The following is a 26,506-nucleotide window of genomic DNA, read 5'->3' as shown; positions in this document are numbered from 1 at the left end:
GTACTCCTGCCATACAGTCATGGAAGGTATCCGTCATTCATGGCTTAGTATGGGATCTCGGAGGCTCACGGTCCATAGTTCCATCAAGGTCGCAGTTAACATCCCCTGTCGGCAGTGTACATGTCCCCAAATACAGGGCTTCCACTTTTATCACATTGGAAAAAAAGGAGGGGCAGTCAGCATTTGGAGCATATACATTGATGATACACAGCTCCCTCCCATGTAAGATAATGTACCATCTCTCAAGGTCTGTTATATGGTGTTAGTGCAGAAAAGGGAGCCCAGGAGCTACTCATGTGAGGACCCCTCTAGCAAACCCAGAGTACGAAGTGGCATATAAATGCCCTCCATCGTTTTTTGAGACAGGGCAGGGAATCGCCCCCAGACAGGTGTCTCCTGTAAGCCCACTATAGCCACTCCATACTGTTTCATATAATCATATACTCTCCTGCGCTTATCGGGAGCAGCTAGACCACGGACATTCCACGTGATCAACTTTTTTACGGGGGCCGCCATACCACATTCAGTTCATTATCATCCATTCCATGCCCCCAGGTAGCGCTGTACTGGATGTGATGTTTCATAGCTTGTATCAATGACCTATATTTAGTGGTTTCCATAAGGAGTGGAAAAAACAACCCTACCTCATCCCCAGTGGAACCAAACGCCCTCCTCCCCATGGGCTGTGTGGCACCCCCTCCCGATCGCCGTAAAGACAAGGAATGAATCTGCACACGCCACCTCACTCATGAATCGTGTCTGATGCCTGTAGTGTGCCATCTGGGCATTCCCGGATTCTGCCGGTGCTGCACATGTTGCTGTCGTGGGTCCTTGTACTCTGCGACCCCCTGTTCTGCGGTGGACGGTGTGAACTTTTACTCCTAGGTGAGTCTGCGGAGAGGGCCCCGCCTCTTCCAGTGTGTCCCCGTGCATCCATCCATTCGCTAGCTTCCGCAGCTGAAAAAAATAACAATGCCTTTCTGTGTTTTCAACCCTCAGCTTGACTGGGAAAAGGAGGCTGTATTTAAGGTTTAGGTCTCTGAGGCATCGCTTCACCACAAAGAAGGATTTCCTTTTGTCGTGGACTCGTTTCGTGTAGTCTGGATAAATTGGGATCTGGTGTCCCTTGAACATGAGCGGGCCCGAGTGTAGGTGATGTGCAGAATTGCATCCCAATCCCAGTAATTAAAAAGTCTGGCTATCATTGCTCTTGGTGGGGCGCCTGGTTTAGGTGAAGATACCAGGACCCTATGTGCTCTTTCAATGGTGAAAAATGTGGATAGTTTCTTGGGGGCTACCGTGGATGTGAGCCAATCTTCCCAAAAGAGTTTAGCAGACAGCCTTTCTGCTTTTTCTGGAAATCCGACAAATTGTCAATTATTCCTGCGCGATCTTCCTTCCGCATCTTCAGCACTGTCATCCAGTCTGACCACTTTATTCTTGAATTCTTCCACTGTGTCCCGCAGAGTCTGGACCTCCTCTTGTAGAGTGTGCACCGTTTTTTCGGTCGTGGTTACTCTGTCCGACACTTTGCAGAGATCACAGTTGAGCAGATTAACCTCAATTGCGACTGTGTCGATTTTATGTACCATTTCGTCGCGCGTAGTGTGAATGGCCAACCGAACATCTGCAATAGATGGAGCTGGGTCCACTGCTGTTTGCGGCATCCCCGTTTGCTCTGTCGGGGGTATTGTCTGCACCTCATGCCTAGTGAGGAGAAGATGAGCATAGTTCGAGAATTTGTTTGCACCACACAGTTCCCTTTTTCTTTCACCATGGCACCAAGTATTGTAGCTTAGGGAGTCCCTCCCCGCTATGACACCAGTTGTAACTGGGTGTCCCCTAGGTCTGTATGGGGGTCTCGTCCTCTCACGTCTAGCACCTCGTGTTTCCACCCTTTGTAGTGCTACAATACCTTTTCACAGCTGCTGCCCTGTAAGTCAGGGAACCAACACAGACCCCACTCTATCGCTCCTTGATGATTTGCTGCACCAGTGCTAGGTCTTCAGCCCTCCTCAGTGTGAGTTTACTTTCCAGGGCTTCTTCCCTCAGTTTTCTAGTCTGCACCGCGACAGCCCGCCTTCCCTCCAAACTTTGGATGTGTGCCTCACCACCCCCAAGTCTTGCAAAAGCTTACCCGTTGTGCTCTCTACTTGTTGTCTAGAAATGCATAATTTCCTCCTGTCATGATAAGGAATGGTTTCCAGACTTGCTTTGCACACTCTCTTTTATGTTGTAGGATCTGACTCTTCGAAACAGGAATGAACTGCTGAGGCAGGGCCCCGCAGGCCTCCGGAGCTCCTCTTCAGTGCAGGCAGCCTCGGGTCATGCAGCTATGCCGATTGCGTCTTCTCGGCAGGCCCGCTCGACTCCGAATGCAGTCGCCAGACATCCACTGGGGGGCGGCGCGGGCCGCTCCACAGCCCAGGCGAGACCAGCCCCCAGGGACATCCGCACCCAGCCTCGGACAGGTCACCGGATCCACCGTTCTTTCCTAATGTCCTGCGGTGGCACAGTTGAGAACACTGCTTCTGAAACTAGGCCCCTGACGCGCAGCTCCAACCCGCGCTAGTCCGTTGGTTGTCTGGGCCCTTCTGATTTTCTGCGTCTTCCCCACAGCTCACTTCCTTGCGGGGGACGTGGGGGGTTTCCACTTCAATCAGGCATATATTACTTTGCCTTCTGCTGGACCAGACCCTGAAACTGACGCCTCCCCGCCGAGATCGATCCCAGCTAGGAACGAGTGAAGATGGCGGGCAGCATCCAGTGCTCCTCCGCTGTCGTTTTTCACGGCTCTAATCCACCACACAGGTCAGTGTGCAGTCGCTGGGGGCTCTGTCAGAGTTTGTTCATATAGCAGGGGGATAGGCTGCGGCCATGATTATTCGGATTCAGGTAGATCGGCGGTAGAGATCGTAGAAGCGTCTGCTCCGCCATTTTGGCAGGCCACGCCCCCATCCCAGAAAACGTATTGTTATGTGCGAGAGTTTGCTACTTTATCCCTGTGGCAACAAGTTCACATTACAAATCTTCACCACCAGCAGTTTCACATTATTACCTTAAAGGCATGCCGGTATTTCTTTTCCACATGTTGAATTCTCGGTAGGCAGTCATAGATTCCCCTTCAAAACAAAACATCACTATAGGCATAACATTTAACTTTTGTTGCAATCAGTGGTGTGCCCATGCAGCAAGATCAGGTTCAAGCATTTAGTTTCAATTAGATAATCATTAAATTGGCCCAGCACTTTCAAATCTTAAACAAAGGGTGATTAAATGAATGGACTATTTTACACACAATTAGATAATCATTAAATTGGCCCAGCACTTTCAAATCTTAAACAAAGGGTGATTAAATGAATGGACTATTTTACACACAATTCCAGAGATGAATTATGTGACAATCAGATACCCTTGTATACAAACCCTCAATTGTAGGAATTACATTTGTGCCACTTTCCCTACTTAGAAAGTGTTGTGACTCAGAGCCTTATTACGAGTACGGTGGTCCATAGCAACTAAGGGGGACCTAATATGGCCCCCTGCCACCTCTGGGCCTGGGCACATGTAGTGTTCCCCTGGATTTTCACTCCCAGTTCCTGCACGGTGTGGCATGATTGTCACACCATGCAGGAAGGTGCAGGAGGCACTCTGACGACTGTGGTCTTCTATGAGCCTACCAGGCTGCCGCCGTCAGACCGCTGCAGCACCGCCCACCAAACGAGGATATAACTCTTAATCTGGCGGGCGCACCACCCGCTGTAGGACTGACTAAATTGTAATAAGGCCCTCAGTCATTTGACTACTGGCAATAGTCTGTTTATAGCCAATCCAAAAGGCAATAACTAGTTGAAACAAAGATTTTGATTTAGATGCTCTTCACCGGTACTGAGGAGTAGATGAAGTAACAATCAGAAGGTTCATGATGCTGAGACTAAAAGCGGGCAGATTCAATATTATGAAATCTTCAAAATTGGAGGAGTGATTCAGCCAGTCAATAAAAGAATCCCATTCGTGCCTCCGAAAGCCAAACCACCTTTCTGTATTATTTTTTACTGTTGGCTCCCCCGGCTCCACCATCTGGTCTGCCATGGTGTGGTGGCAACTCTCATAAAAGGCTGCCATGAAAAGCTTGTTATGTTTTCTCTGTGCTGGAGAGTCCCACAGCAAACTAGATGTGTGTGGTACTGACATTGCTACCCCCATTGCTGGGATACAGTTTCAGTGCACATATTGGGTGGTGAAAATTCTACCATCTGCCACAGACATGGGTGGAATTTCCACTGGAGTTTACATCGTTAAAGTGGATTCTTCTGTGGTAGAAATAGTCACTTTTTTGGAAACCCCTGCCACTATAGTGAAGCATGAATAATTTCCTAGCTGGTGTGAAGAAAAGTTTCAATTCTATAAAGGACTCATAGGTGAGGATCATGCTTATCTTTCTTCATTTCATTGCTCAGCAGCCATGTCAGTTTAAACATAAACACCAGAACAAACTTCCTTTTCCATAAACCCTTGGGAGGCAATGTCGTCGCAACAGATAAACATCCAATCAGGTGTCATTGTAGGTATAATCCTCCTAGTCCCCTGTCAGTTGCCCTCTTTCTTCCTGCAATCAAGCCGCCTGTGGAAGTTGTTCACTCCTGTTTCGAAGAGTCAGATCCTACAACATAAAAGAGAGTGTGCAAAGCAATTCAGGAAACCATTCCATATCATGACAGGAGGAAATGATGGTCAGCCTAAGTCATGGTTGTGCATGAATATAACCTTTAATACAAAATAACATGGGAAAACGCTTTACTTACTCTTATACGCCTGTTCCTCAAACCGGGTTGGGTAGCAATTATAAGAGGGTGGGTTAATCCTCGCCTCCGAGTCTTTAATAGAATTGAAACTTTCCTTCACTCCATGAAGGAAATCTTTCATTCTGTGTCAGGACCCAGAGGCGAGGATTTTGCTAGTTCAAAGCTTTTCCACTACCAATGCTGCAATGTAGGAGACTGGTTTGAAATAAAACCTCTTAAAGGTCGAATCTGAGGACCAGTCTACTGCATTCAGACTATCCTCCAAGGAGGCATCTAATGTAAAAGCTTTGGAGGCCATTGCACCCCTCGTGGAGTGTGTACCAAAAACTTTAGTGTTGATGCCTTCCTCCTGCATGATCCATCTCACCCATCATAGTGATGATTGGTGAAGAGATAGCTCAAAAGGGTTTCCTTAATGCAAAGAAAAGTTGCTTCTCCCCGTGCGGTTGTAACTCTGCCGCCATCGCCTCGTATGCCTTGATACACCGTAACACGCACAGCTTGGGAACCCCTGGAAAGGACAGATGGGAAATCACCCGGGACTGAGTGTTAGTCTGTCTGGAAACATGGAAGGTATTCCTTTCCAGAGTAAAAGACCGCCCGTAAAACCCAGGGCTCTAACATCCGAGACTCTCCTGCATGAGATCAAGCACAGCAGAATGGATAGTTTGGCAGATAACTGTTTCAGAGAGAGATATTGATTGCTTGGCCACGCAGATAAGAACACGTGTCCAGGGATGGCTAACGCGACACTCATTTTCACTTTAAACTTTGGCATAGGCGTACTCGCCGACGCTACTTCATGGACCACAATGCTTTGGGGTAACACGCTGGTAGGACGAGCAGAGTGCGGCCAATCGGACTTTTGCTTGGCCACGCAGATAAGAGTTCCCTGGTTCTGGGGGTAAGGATGACCTGACTCCCCAGAGCAACTTTCTGACCAGTGGTTTTCCCCCTACCGGGGAACCCCCAATCGCTCCATTGCCCGCAGAAATCACGGATCTAAAAGTATTGACCGATCTGTAAGCCAATTCCTCCGCTGCTAAGGAGACTAAGAAATCTCGGAAGTGCACAACGTCGGGCCCACAGGATCCAGACTCCATTGCAGACACCAAGCCACCCATCAAAACTAGGCTGAGCGATATCTCTTGACGGTGCTATCAACCCTGGCTCGAGAGAGGAGGGCCGCAGCTTGTCTCGATAGGCCAGGCACCTGCCATTGTATCCTGTAATCCTCCAAACCATTACCTGGAGGTTGTCGTTCGTCAGTAGATGATGAGGGTTCCCCGCCGGATCGCGCAGGAGATGAGGAAACTGGGGTAGACAGGTTGGAGAAGCCCAAGAAAGTTCCATCAGAACTGGAAACCATGCTTGTGACTTCCAGATCGGGGTGATTAGCACTATGTCCACCTTCTGCCTGCGCACCTGAGCCGCCAGACGCATGATCATCACAAACGGGGGAAAGGCATAACCCTGGTCCAAGGTCCAATCGTGCAAGAACGCGTCGGTCGTGACTGCCCTCGGATCCGGCCTCCAACTGAAATTCCGGGGAAGCTGGTGGTCCAGGCGGAATGCCGATAGGTCGACAGAAAACGGTTCCCAGAAAGAGGATAGACTCTGTAAGACCGCCGAGCAACACTTCCATAGTCTCGCATCTCAGAGGTGACGAGAGTGCCAATCCACCACTTGATTGGCCGATCCCGGGAGGTGCTCTGCCGTCACCAAAACATGGTGGTCGAGGCAGTACTCCTAAAAGTTCTTGGCCAGATACGAGAGGGCTTTGGAATGTGTTCCCCCTCAAGTGGTTGATATAGTGGACTGCCGCCACGTTGTCCATCTTCAGCAGTATGCAGGACTGGGCGTTGTCCCTTGTCTAGCACCGCAAAAGAGCCTGCCATCAATTCCAGGCAGTTGATGTGTAAGGGCTGCTCTGCAGTGGATCACACGCCACTTGTGGCGAATTGACCATCGGACCCGATCACCAAAACTGGGAGAGACCTGAAGATGGCGTACCTGTTCCACACCTCCATGTGGGAGAGCCACAACTGGAGCTCCTCCCTGGCCTCGTCCGAGAGGGTGACGCATTGGGAGTACCTGAGGCTGTGACGCAGGTAGGAAATACCGGGGAAAATGGCCTGGATTGAAGAGGACAGCTGGCCCAATACTCTTGTAATTTGATGGAGAGAGGTCCTCTCCTTCGCCAACATTTTCCGCATCTCGTGTCGGATCTTGGCTATCTTCCTCGATGGAAGGCTCAGTGTGGCTGCCCTCGAATCAATCACAAACACCAAGAAGATGGTTGCACGTGAAGGGCTTAAACTCGACTTTGCTTGATTGATTACGGAGCCCAGGGACTGCAAGAGATGGACCGCCAGCTGGAGGTGGCGTGATAGGCCCTGGGGCACTGATCCATCAAGAGAATTTCATCTAGGTAGACTACCATCCGTATCCCTGATGCCCTCATGCGCTCTATCACCGGTTTCAGAACCTTGGTGACGCACCAAAGGGCCAACGACAGGCCAAAGGGTAGAGAGGTGAACTCGAAAGTCTGGCCCTGCCATTGCAATTGGAAGAAACTGCGATGTGGGGGATAAATCGGAAATGTGAGATACACATCTTTTAGGTCCAACCGGACCGTCCAGCCGTCGGGTCGGAGAAGGTCGCGAAGTAGATGAATGCCCTCAATCTTGAAGTGGCGGTAAACCAGATACTTGTTGAACTTGCGGAAATTGATCACCGGTCGCTGACCACCATCCTGTTTCTGGACCAGGAACAGTTTGCTCAAAAACCCTGTGGGGTGGGGTGGACAAACCGCCTCTTTCGCCAAAAGCTCCTGAATCTCCTGGTGAATCAAGGGTGCCTTCCGCCCGGAGAAGGGGATGAGAGGGGGGGGGGTCAGTTGGAAGGGGAGGCGATAGAACTCTGTGTGGAACCCCAGAATGGTTTGGAGCACCGAGGCGTCTGACGTAAGCACGCGCCAATTGCGACTCATGCCAGGCAACCACCCAATTGAGTACAAGAAGTAAAGAAAGACTCAACCTGAGCATTAGAGGTCCATTGCGGTGGCCTCTGGGGTGCGATTGCCCTTTGGTGGGGTAAAATCCACAGAAGCAGGAGGTGTCCTGCCACTATCCACGCCGTTAAGGCTGTCCTCTTCTGGAGGAGTACTGGGAACGGCCAACCAAGTGCCCCTTACCACAGCCGGCCCTGGAGAAAAAACGTGCGTTGAAAATGTGCTTAACCGTTGACTGAGCTTTATCCAACGAGTTAAAGGTAGAAACAAATTTACTCAGCTCCTTAACAAACGAGTGACCAAAGAGCCGTCCCTGTGCTACCTGACCTGCTTCTGAGGTTTCTAGCTCCCCCACATTGGTGCCTATCTTAATGAGCAGGGACCTGCGCCTTTCAGTGGAAATATGATTGACCGCTGGGCCCAGCTTGGAGCAAGTCGGGGGCAATTAGGGCTCTAGAGGCCTTAGCGTCCTGTACCATATCAAAGATTTTCACTAGCGGACCAGTGATATCCAGGAGTTTAGCCTGGCATGATCGCCAGGAGTGATCTATGCCCTTTTTGGTTCCTTTATATATTTGGCTAGGAATGTGGCCATCCATGCATCAATATCTGGTGGGAAGGCCACCTTCCCATCCAACGCAGGGCAACGGCATTCCGCAGGAAGGCGGCTCCGTACCTCCTGGTCCAGAGGCTTCCTCAGTCTGCTGGCTTTGTACTTGGCCACTTTGTCACAGGGTGTCCACTCCGAGGAGCGGGCTGCATTAGCTCTTCAGGGTCTAAGAGGTCCGACTGAGGGTCCGAAGGTACTCCAGTATTAGACAATGGGTCAGGAGGGAGGTTGGAAGGTCTCCAAGACTGGTCCCCTCCGATGTCGTAGGGGACTCATCCAGAGGTGGGGGAGGGGACGACCTGGGGCCTGACCCATTGGGTTGCGGAGGTTTGACAGCATTGGGCAACTCTATAGGGGCAGGGGTGTTCGCAGCCAGAAAAGCCTTCTTTAGTCTAGCGTCCAAGCCCACCCCTGCATCGTTGGGACGCTTGCACGTTGTGTCAGTGGCTGGAGAAGGGGCCGTCTCTAGAGGTTCTGAGGCCGACGGCCCAGTATGGTCCTCCATCGGTGTGAGGGGTTGTAGGCATCTCTGTGCCAATTCCTTCAGTTTCTTCTCTAGAGGAGCCACTGCATCAGATACTGCTTTAACAATAGAGGCATCAACCGCGTCACAGAACTCATCCGTGACCGGGAAGTACTCTACACCTTCCTCCTCCTCGTAATAGTCCCCATATTCCTCCATAGGGGAGAAAATGGGCTGTGCAGCAGTACCAGAAATAGCCAGCAGTTGACACCCAGAAGGTAAGAGGGAGGTCTGGCTAAAGTGAAGTAACCACTGCTACTCACCGAGCCTGAGGGTACCGTATAGGGCCCTTCAGAAGGGGACAAATCCCTGCAAAGTTTGCTGGGAAGCAGGCTACCAGCTGTGAAGGTCTGCCTCATAGCGCATAAAAATGGGGTTGAAATTTGATTCCCCTTAGGCCCTCCTCAGTGGGAGGGAAGCCAGCAGACAAATCGCCCTTACACTAACAATCGGGCTTTCAAAATGCAGCCTGGGCGGTCTGCCCGATAACAGGAGTCTCTCCTCCCGCAAAAGTCTTACCCAGAGAATTGTTATGTCTCCAGGCTGGCAGGCTGGAATTTAAATCAAGTGCCGTGGGAGGAGGCGCTCAGTGGGCCATAGTTCTCAACTCGACACTGATGCGAATGCGATCTCCGATCCGCGAGCGTATAAAGCAGGTAAAGCGTCTATCTAGAGACATGTAGGCAGCGCGCGCCCTCTCGCGGTCGGAGGCCCGCCGCACACTCAGGCCCCATGACCATCTGATGAGGGCTACAATCACCCGCACACGGGAGCGGCGGCGAAAGGAGCGTCGGAGTGTTCCAGCGGCCGCTAAGAAGGAAGAGGTGTGGCCTAGCTATGAAAGGAAAAAAGAATTAGTGCAAACGCGTACCATCAGACACGCAATTAAATAAATGAAGAAAAAAACCGAAGTCCCATACTCAACTTTCACAGCTGCGAGCAGCGAAGAAAGAGGACAACTGACAGGGGACTAGGAGGAGTTTACCCCACGCTGACACCTGATTGGATGTGGACTGTTCATCTGTTGTATTGGATGTGGACTGTTCATCTGTTGTAACTTAATTGCTTCCCAAGGGTTTATGGGAAATGAAGTTTGTTCTGGTGTTAATGTTTACACTGACATGAGCAATAAAATGAAGAAAGATGAGCTTAATCCTCGCCTCCAGGTCCTGACATAGAATTTAAAATATGGCCATGGAGATATGTCCACAACACTAGCAGATGTAAATTCTTCTAGAAGAATTCTTGAAGGTAGGTTGTGTGACTATAGAATTCCTTCTGAGCTATAATTTCTTACAATGCGATACACTTTTTAAAATTGCAAATGGGACTGTTTTAACTTATTTTGTTCACACTGTTTTCTGACAAAATATCTCATATTTTATAGGCCCCACTAATACTGATGGTGAGTTTTCTGATGCTGTTTCAATACCGAAAGTTGACTCTCAGAAGTTAGCAAACTTTCTACGTTCTGCTTGTCAGGTACATTTTTAAGATTCATTTAATTGTGTATTTTTTGTGTTCATATTATGTTTGCCAAAATTAAGCAACAGGTAACATTTCCTACATTGTGGTATGAAACATTAAGGAATTGCTTCATTTAGTGTGGTTTGTTAGGAAGTACGTTATTTATTTCAGTGTGAAAATGTTGTATTGACATTCAGTTTAGTGGGCAGCCTTTGCATGCAGGTTATTACAACACAGCCACATTCGTTTTAAATGTCCAAAGCTGAACATTTATCAGTAATAAAATAGCATCAGACCACACTTGTTGGAGGCAGGAAGTCTTTATTGGTGTGATTGTTATTTATGTTATGACTTTTGGTATTTCAGAGGCTATTCAATTGTTATTCTTAAAATTGAGAACATTTAGCACCAAAATAACCAGGACCCCTGTTAATGGTAAATCCAGGGGAGAGAAATAATGTAGGTTTGTACAGGTTGTCCAGAAGAGGAACTTGGTCCTTTTAAAAAAGACCAGATACTGATAACATATATGTTCATGTTAGGTTAGCTTGATGGGAAAGAGTTGAGAGGGGGAGCTAGACCCCATTTGTTGGGTGTCTCCCAGGAGCCAATAAAAGGCCTGTAGCATCTCATAATAATGCCTAAAGAGTTGACCATTGGTAATGATTTGGAAAAAAAAGGAAGACAATGGATATAGAATATAATCCTAGGGTAAAGTGCAATCTTTTTGTAACAAAGCACTGCACATGCATAAGATGCATCCAAGGTATGCCTCAATGCAAAACTAAAGATTCTAATAGGTACCATTAACTTTTCATCATTGGTCTGGCTGATTGGTGGCTGTAAAGTCTATTTTTTGTTCTCTCCATGTGGGTATTGAGAACCATACCTTCAATGTTCAAAGGAGGACATGAATACTTGGCTGTGTCATTTGTTACATGTAGTTCTATGGGAAAGATGGACACAAAATGGATTCTGGGTGCAGCAGAGGAATTGTTAGCCAGAGACAAAATGTTCAGTACCACCATGCAGAGTTCCGACTAAATCATTCAAACATGAATAACTGTATAATGCCCAAGACCTGGTCTGAGAAATATGTGAATTTCAAGAGTTGCCTGTACAGGGGCATTCATCGACATTGCCCAAACGTTCAACTATCTTAGTGGACAACAGCAAAGGGGAAAGTTTGAACATCTTGGCAAGCATAAAGTCCTGATAGCTCTCAATGAATTGGTCTGCGGTTACTGCACTAATTGCACTAATTGTGTTAACCTGGGCAAGGGTGGTGAAATTAGGGCTTATATTGATACCAACATGGGGCTACAACAAGGTTATTCTCACGCCGCAGTCTCCAGGAGAGACAGTCCAAGTACCAGATAAGACTCTCCACAATTTAACAGACATAAATACTTGTGCACACTTTTCAGTGCAGATGATAAAGCACAATTCCTCTTCTGCCTGAAGTTCTGTGGAAACAGCCAGTTAGGACAATGGACTATTTTATCCAGATTTAATTACTCTTGAAGTTGTCAAAAAAGATGTGTTGGTAGAAAGCATTAAGCCAAAGTGATGCTGAGATTTTGACTGTTAAATATTAAACTAGTCTTGGTTTGGTCTTTAAGTTATATGTGAAGTAGACCTCCTACATGTAAATTCAATTAAAGATGGCTTTGTCCAACATGAAGGCCTACTCTGATTTTGCAGTAAGTATAGTGACTGTATCCCGGTGTATTTGATAGCAAAGTATTGTGCTGAGCTGCTCTGAAGTTTTGAGTGTCATCCCATTTTTGATGCTTGGAAGTGTTAGTTAGTTAAAAGCTTTATTCGGTAAGGCAATTTCAAACCATAAAAGCATTTGCATGTAAAAAACAATGATATTGTTACAATTAATAACATTTCAATATAAGGAAACGGAAAACGTTTAAGAAGGGAAAGGAATAAAGGAATGATTTTTTCCTAGGAAGTAAAAAAATGGCAAACTTGCAATCAAAAGTGCCTATTAGCTGCGTATACTGTTATCTATGTGTAGATTGTATGAGCAGAAGCCTTGACAAAAACAATCCCCCCAGAAGCAGTATTAGGATGCCGAGGGGGGTAATCTCTATATCATAGGGTATGTTATGTGTTATTTTTAAAAGGACAAAAACCGTCAGTTTAGGCATAATAAATTTATGTTACTGTATGGGACATATACTTTCGGTTTGAAAGAATTCAATTTAAAGGTTTGTTCTGTGCCGCACGCAAAATTTTAAAAACTTTGTCATATTTGCTACCACTAAATCTGTCTCTAACATCTGAAGAGCCATCAGAGCAGGTCGACACTGTTTGAGGGCCAACAGTTTCTTTTTTTTTTGTTTTTTTTTTTTTTGTTTTTTTTTATAAGTTTTTATTGAACAATAATTCAATTACAAGCACGGGCCTACAACCACCAGGGCCGGCCGCTAAGTACAGAATGAAATATACATTTATCAAAGCTGCAGTCGGTTCCCGGGGGTCGACCCCGTAGTGAGTCCGGATAGTGCTAGAGGCACAGGAGACTTAGATCAAACAAACACAGAAAACTAAAAGAAAAACAAAAGGCGAGGCATAAAGACAAACGGCGCAGGTCAGGCTTCCTCCGGGGAACTCCAGGTCAGACCATTAAGCAGCACACGAAAGGAAGGAGTACCGGGAGGCTGGGGACGGGGGGGGGGGGCCAAGGGAACTGAACGTCCATATGTAGTCATTCCAAAAGGTGCCCGGAACCGTCAAGGGTCAGGGGGACATGGCGATATCAGTGTCCACCAGGGGGGGCGAACAGATACCCCCGCGATAAGCATTCCATTGCCCCCAGATTCTGCCGCCAACAGTTTCAATAGGGGTATCAAATACAGATTTCTTGGTACGATATAGAAGTTCAAAACATAATTGCGTGCAAAGTCGACTGGGAAGAAAGACCGTCACAGGGACACAAATTCAAATTAGTAGCCCAGTCGTTTGTCACCGGGAAGGTGATCAGTCTATGAAACATGTTGAAACGGAATCTTGTTAGTAAGAATTTTTCATAGTTACTTAGACTTAGATTCAGGTAGGGCTCCATTTTATCTGTAGTTTGGATAGAGAGAGAATGCTGAACGGAGGGTTTAGTCGTTTCAAGAGCCAGGCGTAGCTCTGCTAAATGGGTTAGGCATGCATCTCGTAAGTTCTTTGTTGAGATTGAAATCAAATTTTGGGGCTTAAAATAAAAGTGAGCGAATCCCATGTCTGAAAAAGATTTTTTGACGTTTGATAACCAAGTGATTTTAGACTCGTGGTCCAGGTTCATGCAGTCAGTGATAAGTGCCTGTGTTAGTTTTAATTCTGTTGTAGTCCAAATACGGTGCCAGAGAAGAATTGGCTGCATCCGTATCACGTCTGTGATGTGTGGGAGACCCACTTCGCTGTGAATGTTAAAAGTTGAGGTAGACGAGGGGACGGCCAATAAAAATTTCAGAAAGGTGTTCTCTACCTTTTGGATCGGGTCTACTCTTACGTTGCCCCATATTCCTGCCCCGTAAATTGCCGTGCTGACACATCTTGAATGATAAATGTCAAGCATTTCCTTTGATGTTCTCTTACCCAGATTTCTTGCGAACTTGGTCAATGCTGTTGTGGCCTTTTGAAATTGCAATTTTCTATTCTCTATTGAACTTTTCCAGGTGCCTTTACTGTCTATTACTACTCCCAAATATGGATAGGTGGTAGTGTTCTCTACTTGTATGTTATTTAGGTAGATATTTTTTTTCCCTTTTTGAAATTGGTTACCTGAAATCATTATAAATGTCTTTTTGACATTGATGTTTAAGTTCAAATGATGCATAAAATTTTTATATCTGTCCAGTGCGCGTTGTAGTGCAAGGGGAGTGCGAGCGATTATAACTGCGTCATCCGCATAGAGGAGGGCGGGGATCGGGCGAGTTTGAACATATGGCTGGTCCTGGCTACCCTTCAACAAGGCTGCTTCCAGACCGTTTGTGTACAAATTAAAAAGGAAGGGGCCCAGGACACAGCCTTGCCTGACTCCCCGCTCGACCCCAAAAGATGACGTTAGTTGTCCCCCTATACCGTATCTTACTCTTGTGGTCGCGTTGGAGTAGATTTCCCTAATATAATTGACCAATTTAATATCAACTCCCATTTCAATCATTATGCTCCACAACTTATTATGGGCCACGCAGTCGAAAGCTGCGGAGAGGTCTACGTATGCCAAGCAGAGGCTGCCACCCTTTGCCTGGACATACTTCCCTCTCAGGAGTGTGAGATTTAAAACCTGTTCGATGGTACCTCTCCCCTCTCTGAAGCCGAATTGGAGATCGGATAATATGTCGTTTGTTTCCGCCCAGTCTTGCAGCCGTGCCAAGAGAATTCTCCCTACTATTTTTCCTAGGGAATCCAGTAGGGATATGGGTCTATAGAACGTTGGGCTATTTCGGTTACCTTTTTTAAAGATAGGGACTAAGATCGAGCCCGACCAGGAAGCGGGTAGTCCTACCTTTCCTATTGCCACTAGGACTTTAAGTAACAGGGGGGCCCAAAGGTCGGTGTTTGATTTGTAGAGGTCCATAGGGACCCCGTCAGGGCCCGGGGCCTTCCCTGGTCTGCTTATATTCAGTGCCCGATTGACCTCAGAGAGGTTAAAGTCCAGGTCTAACGGGTCCGTCAGGTCGGTTGGAAAAATATAGGTCTGCCTGCTTATTCCCTCAGGGTTTGCAAATATTTCTGAAAAGTGGTTTATCCACTCTTGTTCGGTTATGGTTGTTTCGATTAGTCCACGATCTTTAGGGCCTGATAAAAATGGGGAATTAACGATCTCCCAAAAGGTGGCCGTGTCGTTGTTAATACAGCTATCATGAAGGGCGATCCAATGTGCCTCTTTTAATTCTTTCTTCCTGGATGTTAATATTGTGTTGTATGCTCTCCTAGCTTGTAAGACCTCTCTGGCGTCTCTTGGGGATTTGTGTAGGTTTTTTTGAAATATTTTGTGTGCTGTAGTACACGCTGAGTTAAACCACCTGAACTTAGGGTTCTTTTTTTTGTACGTCTTCCCACTGGACTTCACACTCAGGGCATCATTAACTTCCGATATTATTTTGCTGTAATTTGTAATGATCTCTTGTGGGGATGAAGTATCCGTTAAGCATACTAGGAAGGCTGGGCGTGCTGCTTTAAGTATAGTTTCTAGAGTGACTATGGGGTCAATATGAGACCATTTAAGTGCATAGCCATTTGGACGGGGCATTGAGATAGTGTCTGCATGGTAGAGTGTTTGTGCCTTCTTTTTTGGGGCAGTGGTTCGGATGGTAATAGATAGTGGGAAGTGGTCACTGAACGCGCAGTCGTGGGTATTGACTGCTCTGATCGATTCGGAGGGATTATTTCCCACCAAGATGAAATCAATACACGAAGATAGTCCTCTGCCATTGAAGGTTGGAGCGAAAGCGGCTGTGGGGTCGAGCAATTCGTTTGCAAAAGCTAATTGAAGGAGAATCATGGTCTCGTTCAAAAGCGCCCCTTTTTGGGAATGGGGAAAATGAGTAATATTGTTGTTTAAGTGATCTGTGTAGCCGCAATTGCCTTTGTGTCTGTTCTTACACAGTGTGAGGTTAAAATCACCTCCCCATATTAGTATTGGTTCTTTTCCTTTGTTTTGGATGATTTGTTCGGATAAGAAATGACGTATTTCTTTTATAATCTCCGTGAACTTTGCGTCTGCAAGATTATTATATAGATTGACTAGCAAAGTGGGTGACATTTTTGTTATGGTTACTCGTAGAATTTGATAGTGTGTCTCATTTTTAAGGGCTTGAACTTTTAGGGTAGAAATTAAGTTTGAAACGTAGGTCACTAGGCCGCCCTTTGCTCTACCAGAGGTTGAGGCCAGGGCTGGACTGAAGAAAGTTTTATAACCATTAATATGGATAGGTGTAATTACCCATGTCTCCTGAAGGGAGATGATGTCGCTTTCTTTTACAAAGTTTATCCACCCCTCGTTATTGACCTTTGACCTCAGGCCTGAAACATTCCAGAAGGTTATGTTTAGGTTTTGGTCCGACAGAAGATTGTTATGTAAGTTGTTAAGAGTTGTCGGGGCATTTGTTTTAGCTTCGGAAGAGGCCTTGGGTGGAATTGTATTAGCCCAGTTATGTTGTCCTTCTATGGTGGAGGGTATATTATTGGGCACACTGTTAGATTTTGAAGTAGGGGGGTCCCCTGTTAAGGTGGTAAAGGCAAGGATCCTGGCTTAAATTTATGCTAGGATGAATATTAGCGATGGTGGGCTTCTGAATTGAAATCATGGGAGTAGGATTGTCTGACGATGTTGGTAGTCAATCCAGTTCCTCTAATGATGCACGTTGTTCAAACCTATTTTGTAACAGGATACACCCATTCCTTGAGTAGTCACTTCTTGGTTGTATGTAGTAGAAGAAGTCGAGCGGCTCCATTTTAATTACTGTGTTTTCGTGTGTTGTTCCCCTATTAATCCTAAGAAGAGATCTCACGAGACCGGGTGATTTAAAGTTTATGACTATACAGTCTCCGGTAGTGCTTTTGTGAGAGTCACCTATCCAACCCACCCTCCTGACCATCAGTATCTGGTTAATGTGATTTGGATGGAAATAGGTGTGTTTAAAAAGCCAGTCCGAAACCTTGTTTCTGAGTGAAACCCATGACTCGTTTGAACCTTTATGTAGAGGTGGGACGCCTGTTAGAACTAAAACATAGGGGGAAGCAGCCGGTGGTAAATTTAAACATTCTTTGTTTGGCATTGGAGGGAATTTTGTGATATTAGGTTTATCTTGATTGGGTGTTTTGTGGGAGTTAGTTACTTGTTCCACTATAACTTTTGGTCTGTTGTCTCCCGTTATACGTTGATTATTTGCCAGTGTGCCTGTAGTGTTGGGAGTAGGGTTTTTTTCAATAGGGTTATTGGGAATTTCTTCTGTGGGAGATGAGGAATGTACCTCCTGAGAGATGGATTGACTGTTATTACCCTGTATGCGATACGAGTTTGGTCGTGATCTGCCCTCGAGTACAATTTTCTCTAATTGGGCAAATTTGTCTTCGAAAACCGCGAAGAGTGTGGAAATCATTTAGCTCATTTTCTCCTCTATTGCTTGGTTCACTATTTTTTGAATGGACTTAATGTTTGTTTAGATGTTGTCGCTATCGTTTCATTTAAGGTTTCTAATTTGGCGTAGGGATTTTGGTTGCTTTCCTCAGTCTGTGTGCCTATATTCCGGGAGACAGGATGAAGTAATTTCTTGCCCCCTTTGTTGGGGCGTCCTTTTGGGTTAGCCCCTCTACCGGCTGACTGTTTTGTTTTAGCTTTCCCCCGGGTTTGGGGTCCTTTGGTTTGTAAAGGAGTGGGTTTTGGCACTGCCTCTATACACTCCAGGGATTTTAAGGGGGTAGAGACTGGAGAGTCAGGAGTAAATAACAAGGTGGGTGAATTACTCATTGGGGAGACACTAGGAACGTCAGGGGGTCTGGGTACTCTGTTTGTTGGGTCTAGCGAGAGCCTCCTTTCGGTGGATTGTATTTCCTGGTCAAGTAGGCATTCTGCTCTCAATAGATAGGCATCTAACGTGCCCACAGCGCATTTGCGTTGTTCCATGCTTAACCGGACAAAGATCACAATATATACAAATTAATCAGTCCTGCACTATAATGTTGGTAACAGGGTAACATAAACTAGGGAATGGTCGCAACCAGTCCGTGAGAAGCTGGTGGGTGTACGAAGTCCGGTCACTGGAGTGTGACGTACCTTAGCTTCACGATGTCCTTGTTTGCTGGCGGAAAGGGGGGTGGCCCAGCCCAGCCTCTGTCTGCCCCTGACGGCCACAGACGGCCCGCCCTTTGCCCGGGCTTCGCCCGCGCGCGTCCCGCGACGCGGGGGGTGTGATCCGTTTAAATGCGCCTCAGTGCGCAGAAACAGCGTGGGCGGCTTTCCGGCCGCTAGGGATCCTGGGATGTGAAGTCCCCACCTCCACTCCGCGGCCGCGATGGAAGTAGTTGCGGCGGCGGGAGGCAGGAGGCAGGAACCAGCCAGGAAATCAGAGGTGCGGGAAGGAGACTGGATGTTCCACGTCAGGTACAAGCCCTCAAATTGGTGTCAGAACGCCCGCTCTGCCGGTGGTGTAATCCGTTTAAATGCGCCTCAGTGCGCAGAAACAGCGTGGGCGGCTTTCCGGCCGCTAGGGATCCTGGGATGTGAAGTCCCCACCTCCACTCCGCGGCCGCGATGGAAGGAGTTGCGGCGGCGGGAGGCAGGAACCAGCCAGGAAATCAGAGGTGCGGGAAGGAGACGGATGTTCCACGTCAGGTACAAGCCCTCAAATTGGTGTCAGAACACCAGTAGTGAAACTCGGTTCCCTAACTTCGCTCTTGTGTAGGAGAGGCTGGTGATCGTGCGTTTCCGCTTGGAAGTGTTATTGAAGACATTTCTGGCACAATCTTGGAGTCCACTAGTAAATTACCAATCATAGCCCTTCAGGTCGAGTTAGGGTTAGAATTCCTGCAGTTAAAGATTGAGTTAGTCCCCAATATGGGCCTAGTTAAGGTACAGTGTACTAAGTTAATATTAATTTACATAATATAGCTTTAAAATGGCAAACCATGCTTAGTTAACACGGTATACTTTGCTTAAACACTCATTCTCAGTTTTGGGGGGGGGCTAGGGTGCCCCAAAGTGTTGCGGGCAAGGACTAACTAAAGGTTTAATCAAAACCTTGAAATATACAGACAAGAATCTGAGGCCTAATTTAAAATGGAGATTAGGGATCTAAAATGTCTTTATTGTCTTTGTATAACATGTGGATGACCCTATTTGGGATGTCTCTGTATTTGGACCACATTAGTTCTCCAGAGAGGCATTAAAACCTTCGGTATTTAAGGCATAACACACCACTGTGGGTAGAACAAATACAAAGGAAGCCTATGCAAAGGCTGTAACTGTGAACTTGTGGTATTGATTGTGTGATGCACTTAATTCTGCTCTGTAGACCTGATGTTGCAACCAGACATTGACTTATTGAACTACAATTGAAGAACTTCAAGATCAACTCTCTCTGGATTGCAATTGATTTTCTTGGGTTTGGCTAGAATAGAGAGGCTATATATGAATCAAGACCGTTTGTTAGAGAAGCACTGTTGTGTTGTTTTTATGCAGTAAATTGACATGCATAAGAGATGTTGTGCCTGTAAAATATGTTACATGATTATCTATATTTCAAAGTATGCCATGATTTTTTTATTGATGATTTTCCTACTTTTGCTATAAATTTGTATATTTTTCAATGGAGCACTCCGAGTAAAAAAGGTACCTTCTCAAGTGTGTTCCCAATCATGCCTCACCATGGTGAATCTCACAGATATTTACAGTGGGCAAGATGATTTTTGCATCCAGCTCTTTGATGTTTATGCTTCAAATAATTTTGCAAGACCTTTCTGCAACCAAACGAAAGTAAGAACCATTGTAGGTTAAACATGGGAATGAAAAGGCAAAAGTGAGATTTAACAAGTGGGAAAGCATAAAGTGAGAAAATACATAGTAAAAAAAATAAATAGTGAAAAAAAGTTCAAAGTAATAGATATTGGATAGGAGCGATTTAAGGGTAGAGTTAGAATTGGTAATAGGGTAAGGAAAAATCATTTAGATAGATGTAGAGTAGTAGTAGGCTAGTTTTAGGGTTAGAATTGAGTTTTAGAATAGGGTTAAGCATAGAGATAGTGTAAAGGAAAAGTGTGTGAAAGGGTTAAGAATTGAATTAGGGGTAGGTACATATTTAGGGTTTGGGAAAAGAAATATTAAAATCCACTAAGCTAGGCTTAGGGTAAGGAATAGTTTGAAGTTTAGGGTTAGATTAGGGTAGCACCATGGTTTACGTCTCTCAGTTGGCAGCTAAATTTATCACTTAGGGGAAAATAAGAAAGTTAATTAGTGTTTCTTTACTCTTGTCTTTCACTTTCTTCCATTCTTACTTTTGGATTTCTCATAAAAGCAACCCAATTTCTTAGTTCAAGGTTCTCACTTTAGGTTTTTCACTGAAGGTTGTATCACATTTTTAACTTTCAACCAGGATTTGTAGGTTGTATGTATCTATATTGAAAGATTCAAGAAAACTCACCTTTCAGCTGCTCAGTCTTCAGCAGTCAAAGGCAATATTCTTAGGTGCCTGATGAAACAGAAGTGGGTGCAATGAAGGTATAGTGTTGGAGTGTCATAGCTATCTGCATTTAATTGGAAGACTAACCTTGCTCAAATCAGTTCTACAGATAGGTTTCCAAAAGACTTCTGTCCACCACAAAAACAAGACCTGACGAGTATTTAGAGTACCTACTGTTTAAAACTAAAATTCTTTATTGAAATGGTATTTATTGATACAGGGACAAAGTTAATAGATTCAGGGACTTATGTGGCTGTAAAGGCTGTATCCTATGCCTTTTGGACTCCTACAATATTCGGCCAATGGATTGATTAATTGCTATGTGGGTCCACTTCAGGTGCTCTATATTTACGACTGTTTGCCACTAGAACATAAGAATTCCCAGATTCATAGTTGGCTGCAAACCTTAATTTCGGGCTATGGGAAACACGCAGTAAATCTCTGTACAAAATGGTTCTTGCCCTTTTGGTTACCTTTGTCCATCTGGTTGACGCAAGTCTGTTTATGGCTGTCTGTATGGTATTGCCTGAGTGACCCCACCCTATTGGTGACTGATATACTGGAGCAGTATAGCTCCACATCATGCCACATATTGTCTGCTCTATAACTGTACATGATCTTCTCCATTGTCTTTGTTTTGTACTGGGCCTTGCCCAACAACCAAGAGAGTTTGGTTGAGGTAGTTTAATTTCATATTGTCAATCGATAGCCTGCCAGTTGAATTCAGCCCCTTCCCTGCCTTACTGGAAGCCTGAGAATATGCTATCTTCAATATTTGAAGGAGAGACTGAAATTTGATAAAAGTGTAAGCTTCCTGTCTTTGCCCACAGAATAAGATACATGTGACCCCTATGCATCTGAACAGTTGTACTTTGTCTCGATTTTGGGGAGCATAAGGCATTATTCCAGAATCCCATCACAAATAGCACTGGGCCTTTCACAATTTCCCTCAAGGCCAGGAATTTGACTAGAACTCTGAAAGGCCAGCTACCTTCACCTGCCTAGAAGAAGAGGTTGGGTTGATGTACTTCATAGAAAGGAATAGACCTCTCACTTCAAGGACAAGTAAAATTACTAACCAACTAAAGCAGTATTGCTTGTCTGGAGGAAGTGAGCTTCCCACAATCCACGAGTACCTAGCTGGAGAGAACTAGTGTAATGTCATATTGAATGGCAAATTGCTGACCTATCATCACTGAATACCATTCAACACACACAAACACACACCCACACACTTAATCACTGTCACTCCATCTCCATCGAAGAAAGTGGGATAGTAAAGACCCCAGTTATTGGAGACTGCAAAGAGTTTACAGGGGAGGTCTTACAGTCTGCTTCCCCACCTGGTGTACTGGCAAATTGACTGTACAGGTAAATTGGCCTATGCCTTGAAATATAGTTAGCTGCCTCTAACCATCAGTTTGCGTACAGCCCTATTTAAAGGGGCAAAGTTGCCATCAACTATAGATGTTGATACATGTAGGCCAGCAGATCCATGTACTATGCTGGGCAAAGTAATCAAAAACATGGCAGAGAGCTTTAGGTCTCTCATTTAGAAGACCATACACACATTCTACAAGCCCTCGTCTGATCGGGAAATGAGGTGTCCCTCACAATGTAGCAATGTCCCTCAAAATGTCATTTGGTGTACCACAGGCTCCTCAAAATTCACCACCACAGTTGGTCTTCATTTGCCTGGCCTTCTATAGTATGACTTAGGAATGCGGGTCCCCATGACCTGTGTTAATGAAGGTAAAGACTTCGGTAGTCCTTAACAATGACTCGTGTGTCTAATTTCATATAGGACCAACCCAGTTTTTGGACGTGTGTGCAAACACACATTTTCAACTAAAGTAAACGATTCAATGAAGCAAGACAAAGAGGGAGTCGTACTGGGGACACATCTATCTATCTGTGAATTTCCAGGTGCAAGCACATATTTATTTTTCTGTGAAGAATTCGCAGAGCCAAACCAGCAGATCAGCATCTCAAAAGACGAATCTCCACACATGTAGATCATTTTGCTGAACTCCAATACCAGGTTTTCACAACTTGGTATATATAGATGCAGATTTGCACTTATATATGGAGTCATTTCAGCTGTAGTTGGAGGGGGATTACGCAGTAGTAAATAATATCAGCAAAACGTAAAATTGTAAGGTTTCCTTGGTCTACTTTATGTTACGGTTCAGCATAAAATGCTTGTTGGGTTGCTCTTGGGTTGAAGGGATCTTCTTGCAAATTTGATTGCCTTTCTAGAATGATGCTGATTTGGATTAATTTCCTATCCAGTCTAAGTGGTTGATGGTTTGGAATTTCTAAGGAAATCCTTTCCTGATTCTTTGTCAAAATTCCAGCCTTGTTTATTTTACCGTTTGGATGATATATAATCTTTCCCTTAATTGGTAGTGATGAATAGAGCTAGTAATTGTAGAAGACACCAGAGAGTTCATAAAATGCAAAAACTCATCATGAAATCTGGAATATGGCTTTGACGTGGGTAATTTAGGTAAACACCTCTGCAGAGCCAAATCAGGAAAAATAGAAGCCTCATTTATTCCTTTTAATGCAGGAATTATTGAGTATTTAGAAATCCCACTGAGCAGCTTAAGCTCTTAGATATCAAACTTGATAACTGCTCAAACCATTTGCCCCTTTGAAACGTCAGCATTACGTATGACTCTAAAACTCTACATGTACATTTTTTTGTTTGATTCATATTATGTTTTATTATTAATGTTATTTGTGTGCATTTGGGTATTCATCATTTCCCTTAAACAAATCTAAAACACATATGATATAAAATTATGTATGTTTACTTTAGTGCTTGAGCGTATACTCATTATATATTTTTTCATAAATATTGTAATCCTACTTTTTAAAGGTGGTTGCTGTGTTGCTGGAAGAAAATCAAGCTGAGAAACAATCAAGTTGGAAACTTCGATCTCAAGAAGCTAGTCTTTATATTAGCGATGGTTGCTTTCAGTTAAACACGAACCTGCCATTCTTGCATGGTAAACCGACTTTTCTTCCTGCCTTGATAATTAACAATTTAAGAACACATGGATTTTAAGATCAGATTTGATTAAAATTACATATTTTGTTTCCTGGCCATGTTATTCTTTTTGTGAATGGTCTTAATGGCTGTGACCCCAAAATAAGAATTTTTCCTAAATTATAGTATTCCTTTTGGGGAAAATATATAGGGCCTAATTACAATGTCGGTCGGAAAGCCTCTGACCGACATTTTAGGTTTAAACTCCGACCGACGTATTCCAATGATGGTGGTTCGAGTTTAAGCCAGCTGGGAAATCCGACTTGGTTCCGACAAGTGCAAGGAGCCCGTCGGCCAGTCGCAAAGGCCTCATAATCCCTTGAGGATGGCATTTCCTCCATTGGGATTATGATGGCACTTTCCGACAGCAGTTCCATGTTGGACTTTCCAACATGGGACTACTGTCATAAAGTGTCTTTGGGGGGTCCTACCAGGGCCCCCTTCCCCACTGGCCCTCCACATGTGGCCCTAGGGGAGCACCGCACCTCCTGCACCATGTGGCAGGCACTAGGAAGTGCCTGCCACACGGTGCAGGGATCTGTAAAAACTTAATATTTTCATAGGAGCTTGTGCTGCGGGCGGTTTTGGCCAGATGCACAAGCTCCCATTGAAAAATTTAAGTTTGAGACCGCACTATGTGCGGTCGCTTCCAAATTGCGGTGTCGGAACCACTGACCTGAGGGCTGTCGGTTCCCCATCCGCAGCGATGTCGGTCCGAATGACATCGTAATCAGGGCCATAATGTTTAAATGTTAACGTTTATTGAAAGATAAATTATTGGTGAAATGATAGTATTTTTTGGGAAAAAGATATATAATGTTTAAATGTTAGCAATTATTGAAAGATACATTCCTGATGACATGATAGGTCAAATACTGTGATTGTGTTCTGACATTTGTTTTAGGGGGTTTTAATTAATAATTATTCAAAATATTATTTATGGTCTTATATAGAATTTAAAGGATGTGAGACATTTGCCAGAAAGCAGCAGATATCAAGTCTGCCGTACATAGAGTGCTTAGCGTTCCTTAAGACACTAAATTGGGAGTACAAGGACATTCACCACTTTTGGAAGATGTCTCTCAGATGCCAAACACTGGTTTTACCTTCTGCTTTTTGTCAAAACACTTAGGGCCTGATTACGAGTTTGGTGGTCCGTCTCTTCGCCGCTCTGCCTAACCTATGGTCGGGTCGCCCGCCAGATTATGAGTGATTCTCTTGGCTGGTGGGCTTTTTTTTTACCTTCCCATGGCGGTGCCCTAAAAATGGGCACCGCATTGGGAACGCCAAAAACAGTTCCTGCACCACATGGATTGTTAAGTCCATGCAGTGCAGGAACATGTTTTGGCCCCCTGCATGCACCTCATGGCGCAGAGGCACACTGGGGCCCTACAGAACCCCCTTTCTTTCTTCTCCACCACAGTTTTCATGGAGGAGGAACCACCATGAAAACTGTGGCGGAGAGGAAACTTGTAATATGCTTGGCAGGACTGCAGTGGTCCTGCCAAGCATATTGCTGCCTCCAGACTTCCGCAACACCGCCAGGGAACGGCGGTTACTTGGCGACTGCGGCGGGTCAATGGCGGTCTGACCACCCAAATTGTAATAGGGCAGTTGGAAGACCGCCATCGCCGCCCCATCACTAGTTTGGTGGTCCGTGGATCGTCACACTCTTAATTAGGCCCTTAGATTTCAGTATGTTTATTAATGAAGGGTATTGTATTTCTAGTTTGAATCTCTTGTGGATGAATAGCATCTGTATCAAAATGGTTAGAAATTGTGTTTATTTTTTTAGGATAAAAATTCATAAATAATAATTGTATTTTTATTTTCTATTAGATCGAAAAGTATGTTGCTTACACTTTTCTCAAGTTCAAAGGCATATATTGATATCAGTACATGGGTTGCCTGCAAATCCAGGTGCTGTTAGACTGGATTACAAATACATCATCTGTGTATGGAATATCTGGGAGCCATCAACACCACTCAAGCTTTTAGTTTGTGAATCAGAGGTATTGTTTTCAAATTTGTTCTTTTGGTGACTGTAGATTTTTTTCATATATTAGTATTTTAAAATTGCAGATTTCCGTTAAGTGTAAATTAAGTACAAGTATAAGTATGACTAAAGGTTATTCAAGTACTGTGAAAGTGTCAGACCCTATTGCAGGGCTACTGAGTCCCAACCTTGATGATTTGGGTTGTTTGCCTGTAGTGTCATGCGGTCTGTCATACTATGTCTCTGTCAACTGAGTTAAGCTCAACTGTTTCTGCACTTGACTATCAGGTTAGTGAGGGCAAGCAGTCATAGGCTTCTCAGGGAGGCAATGGGAGACACAAACTTATAACTCAACAATGAACCAACTGACACAATAACTTCAATGTCCAGCTCAGTGCTTGTCTGTTTAGAAAAGAAAGTACTTTTTAGTCTCACAGCAGTATGAAATACTTCACATGTCAAGTGATAGTAGTCCCAGTTCTCACTGGAGGTGCTTCACCGCTGATTTCCCTATTTGCTATCTTCCTCCCAGGTGACCCTTGATAAGTCCCCCCCGCCCCTTTACACCACCCAAAAAAAAAACTATGGTACAACAATGAGTATGGCTTTGGTGCAGATTCTGGTGCCCAACATTTCATATGCACAATCAGTTCACACATTGTATGAATTCTTACCCCTAGAGGTGTATTTGGTAGGGAGTTAGTCTCTGTGTCCAATGCAGTCGACTAGCGCAGACTCAGCAGCTTGGTTTCCACCAGAGACGGAGGCTTGTGGTAATCGAAGGCAGTTCCTTTTAAACCACCACAGAGCTGAGCGCTTCTTCACATGCAGCCACCTCGACAAGTCTAGTGTT

At 45.0% G+C, this 26,506-nt stretch overlaps 1 protein-coding gene across 3 annotated transcripts in view; it reads left to right on the top strand.

Moving 5' to 3' along the window:
• The window catches only part of DYNC2I1 (dynein 2 intermediate chain 1), a 510,705-nt gene that overhangs the window by 348,718 nt on the left and 135,481 nt on the right, over positions 1-26,506 (top strand). For all 3 annotated transcript variants that reach the window (XM_085631946.1, XM_085631948.1, XM_085631947.1), the window contains 3 exons: positions 10,339-10,433; positions 23,487-23,616; positions 25,497-25,669. In XM_085631946.1, the coding sequence (XP_085488072.1) occupies positions 10,339-10,433; positions 23,487-23,616; positions 25,497-25,669 (398 nt within the window). The remainder of the gene's footprint in view (positions 1-10,338; positions 10,434-23,486; positions 23,617-25,496; positions 25,670-26,506) is intronic.

Source organism: Triturus cristatus, chromosome 10, assembly GCF_964204655.1.
Source record: "Triturus cristatus chromosome 10, aTriCri1.1, whole genome shotgun sequence".
In the NCBI taxonomy this organism is placed as follows: Eukaryota; Metazoa; Chordata; class Amphibia; order Caudata; family Salamandridae; genus Triturus; species Triturus cristatus.
Note: the sequence above shows the minus strand (reverse complement) of the source record. Positions and strands in the feature narration are given on the sequence as shown.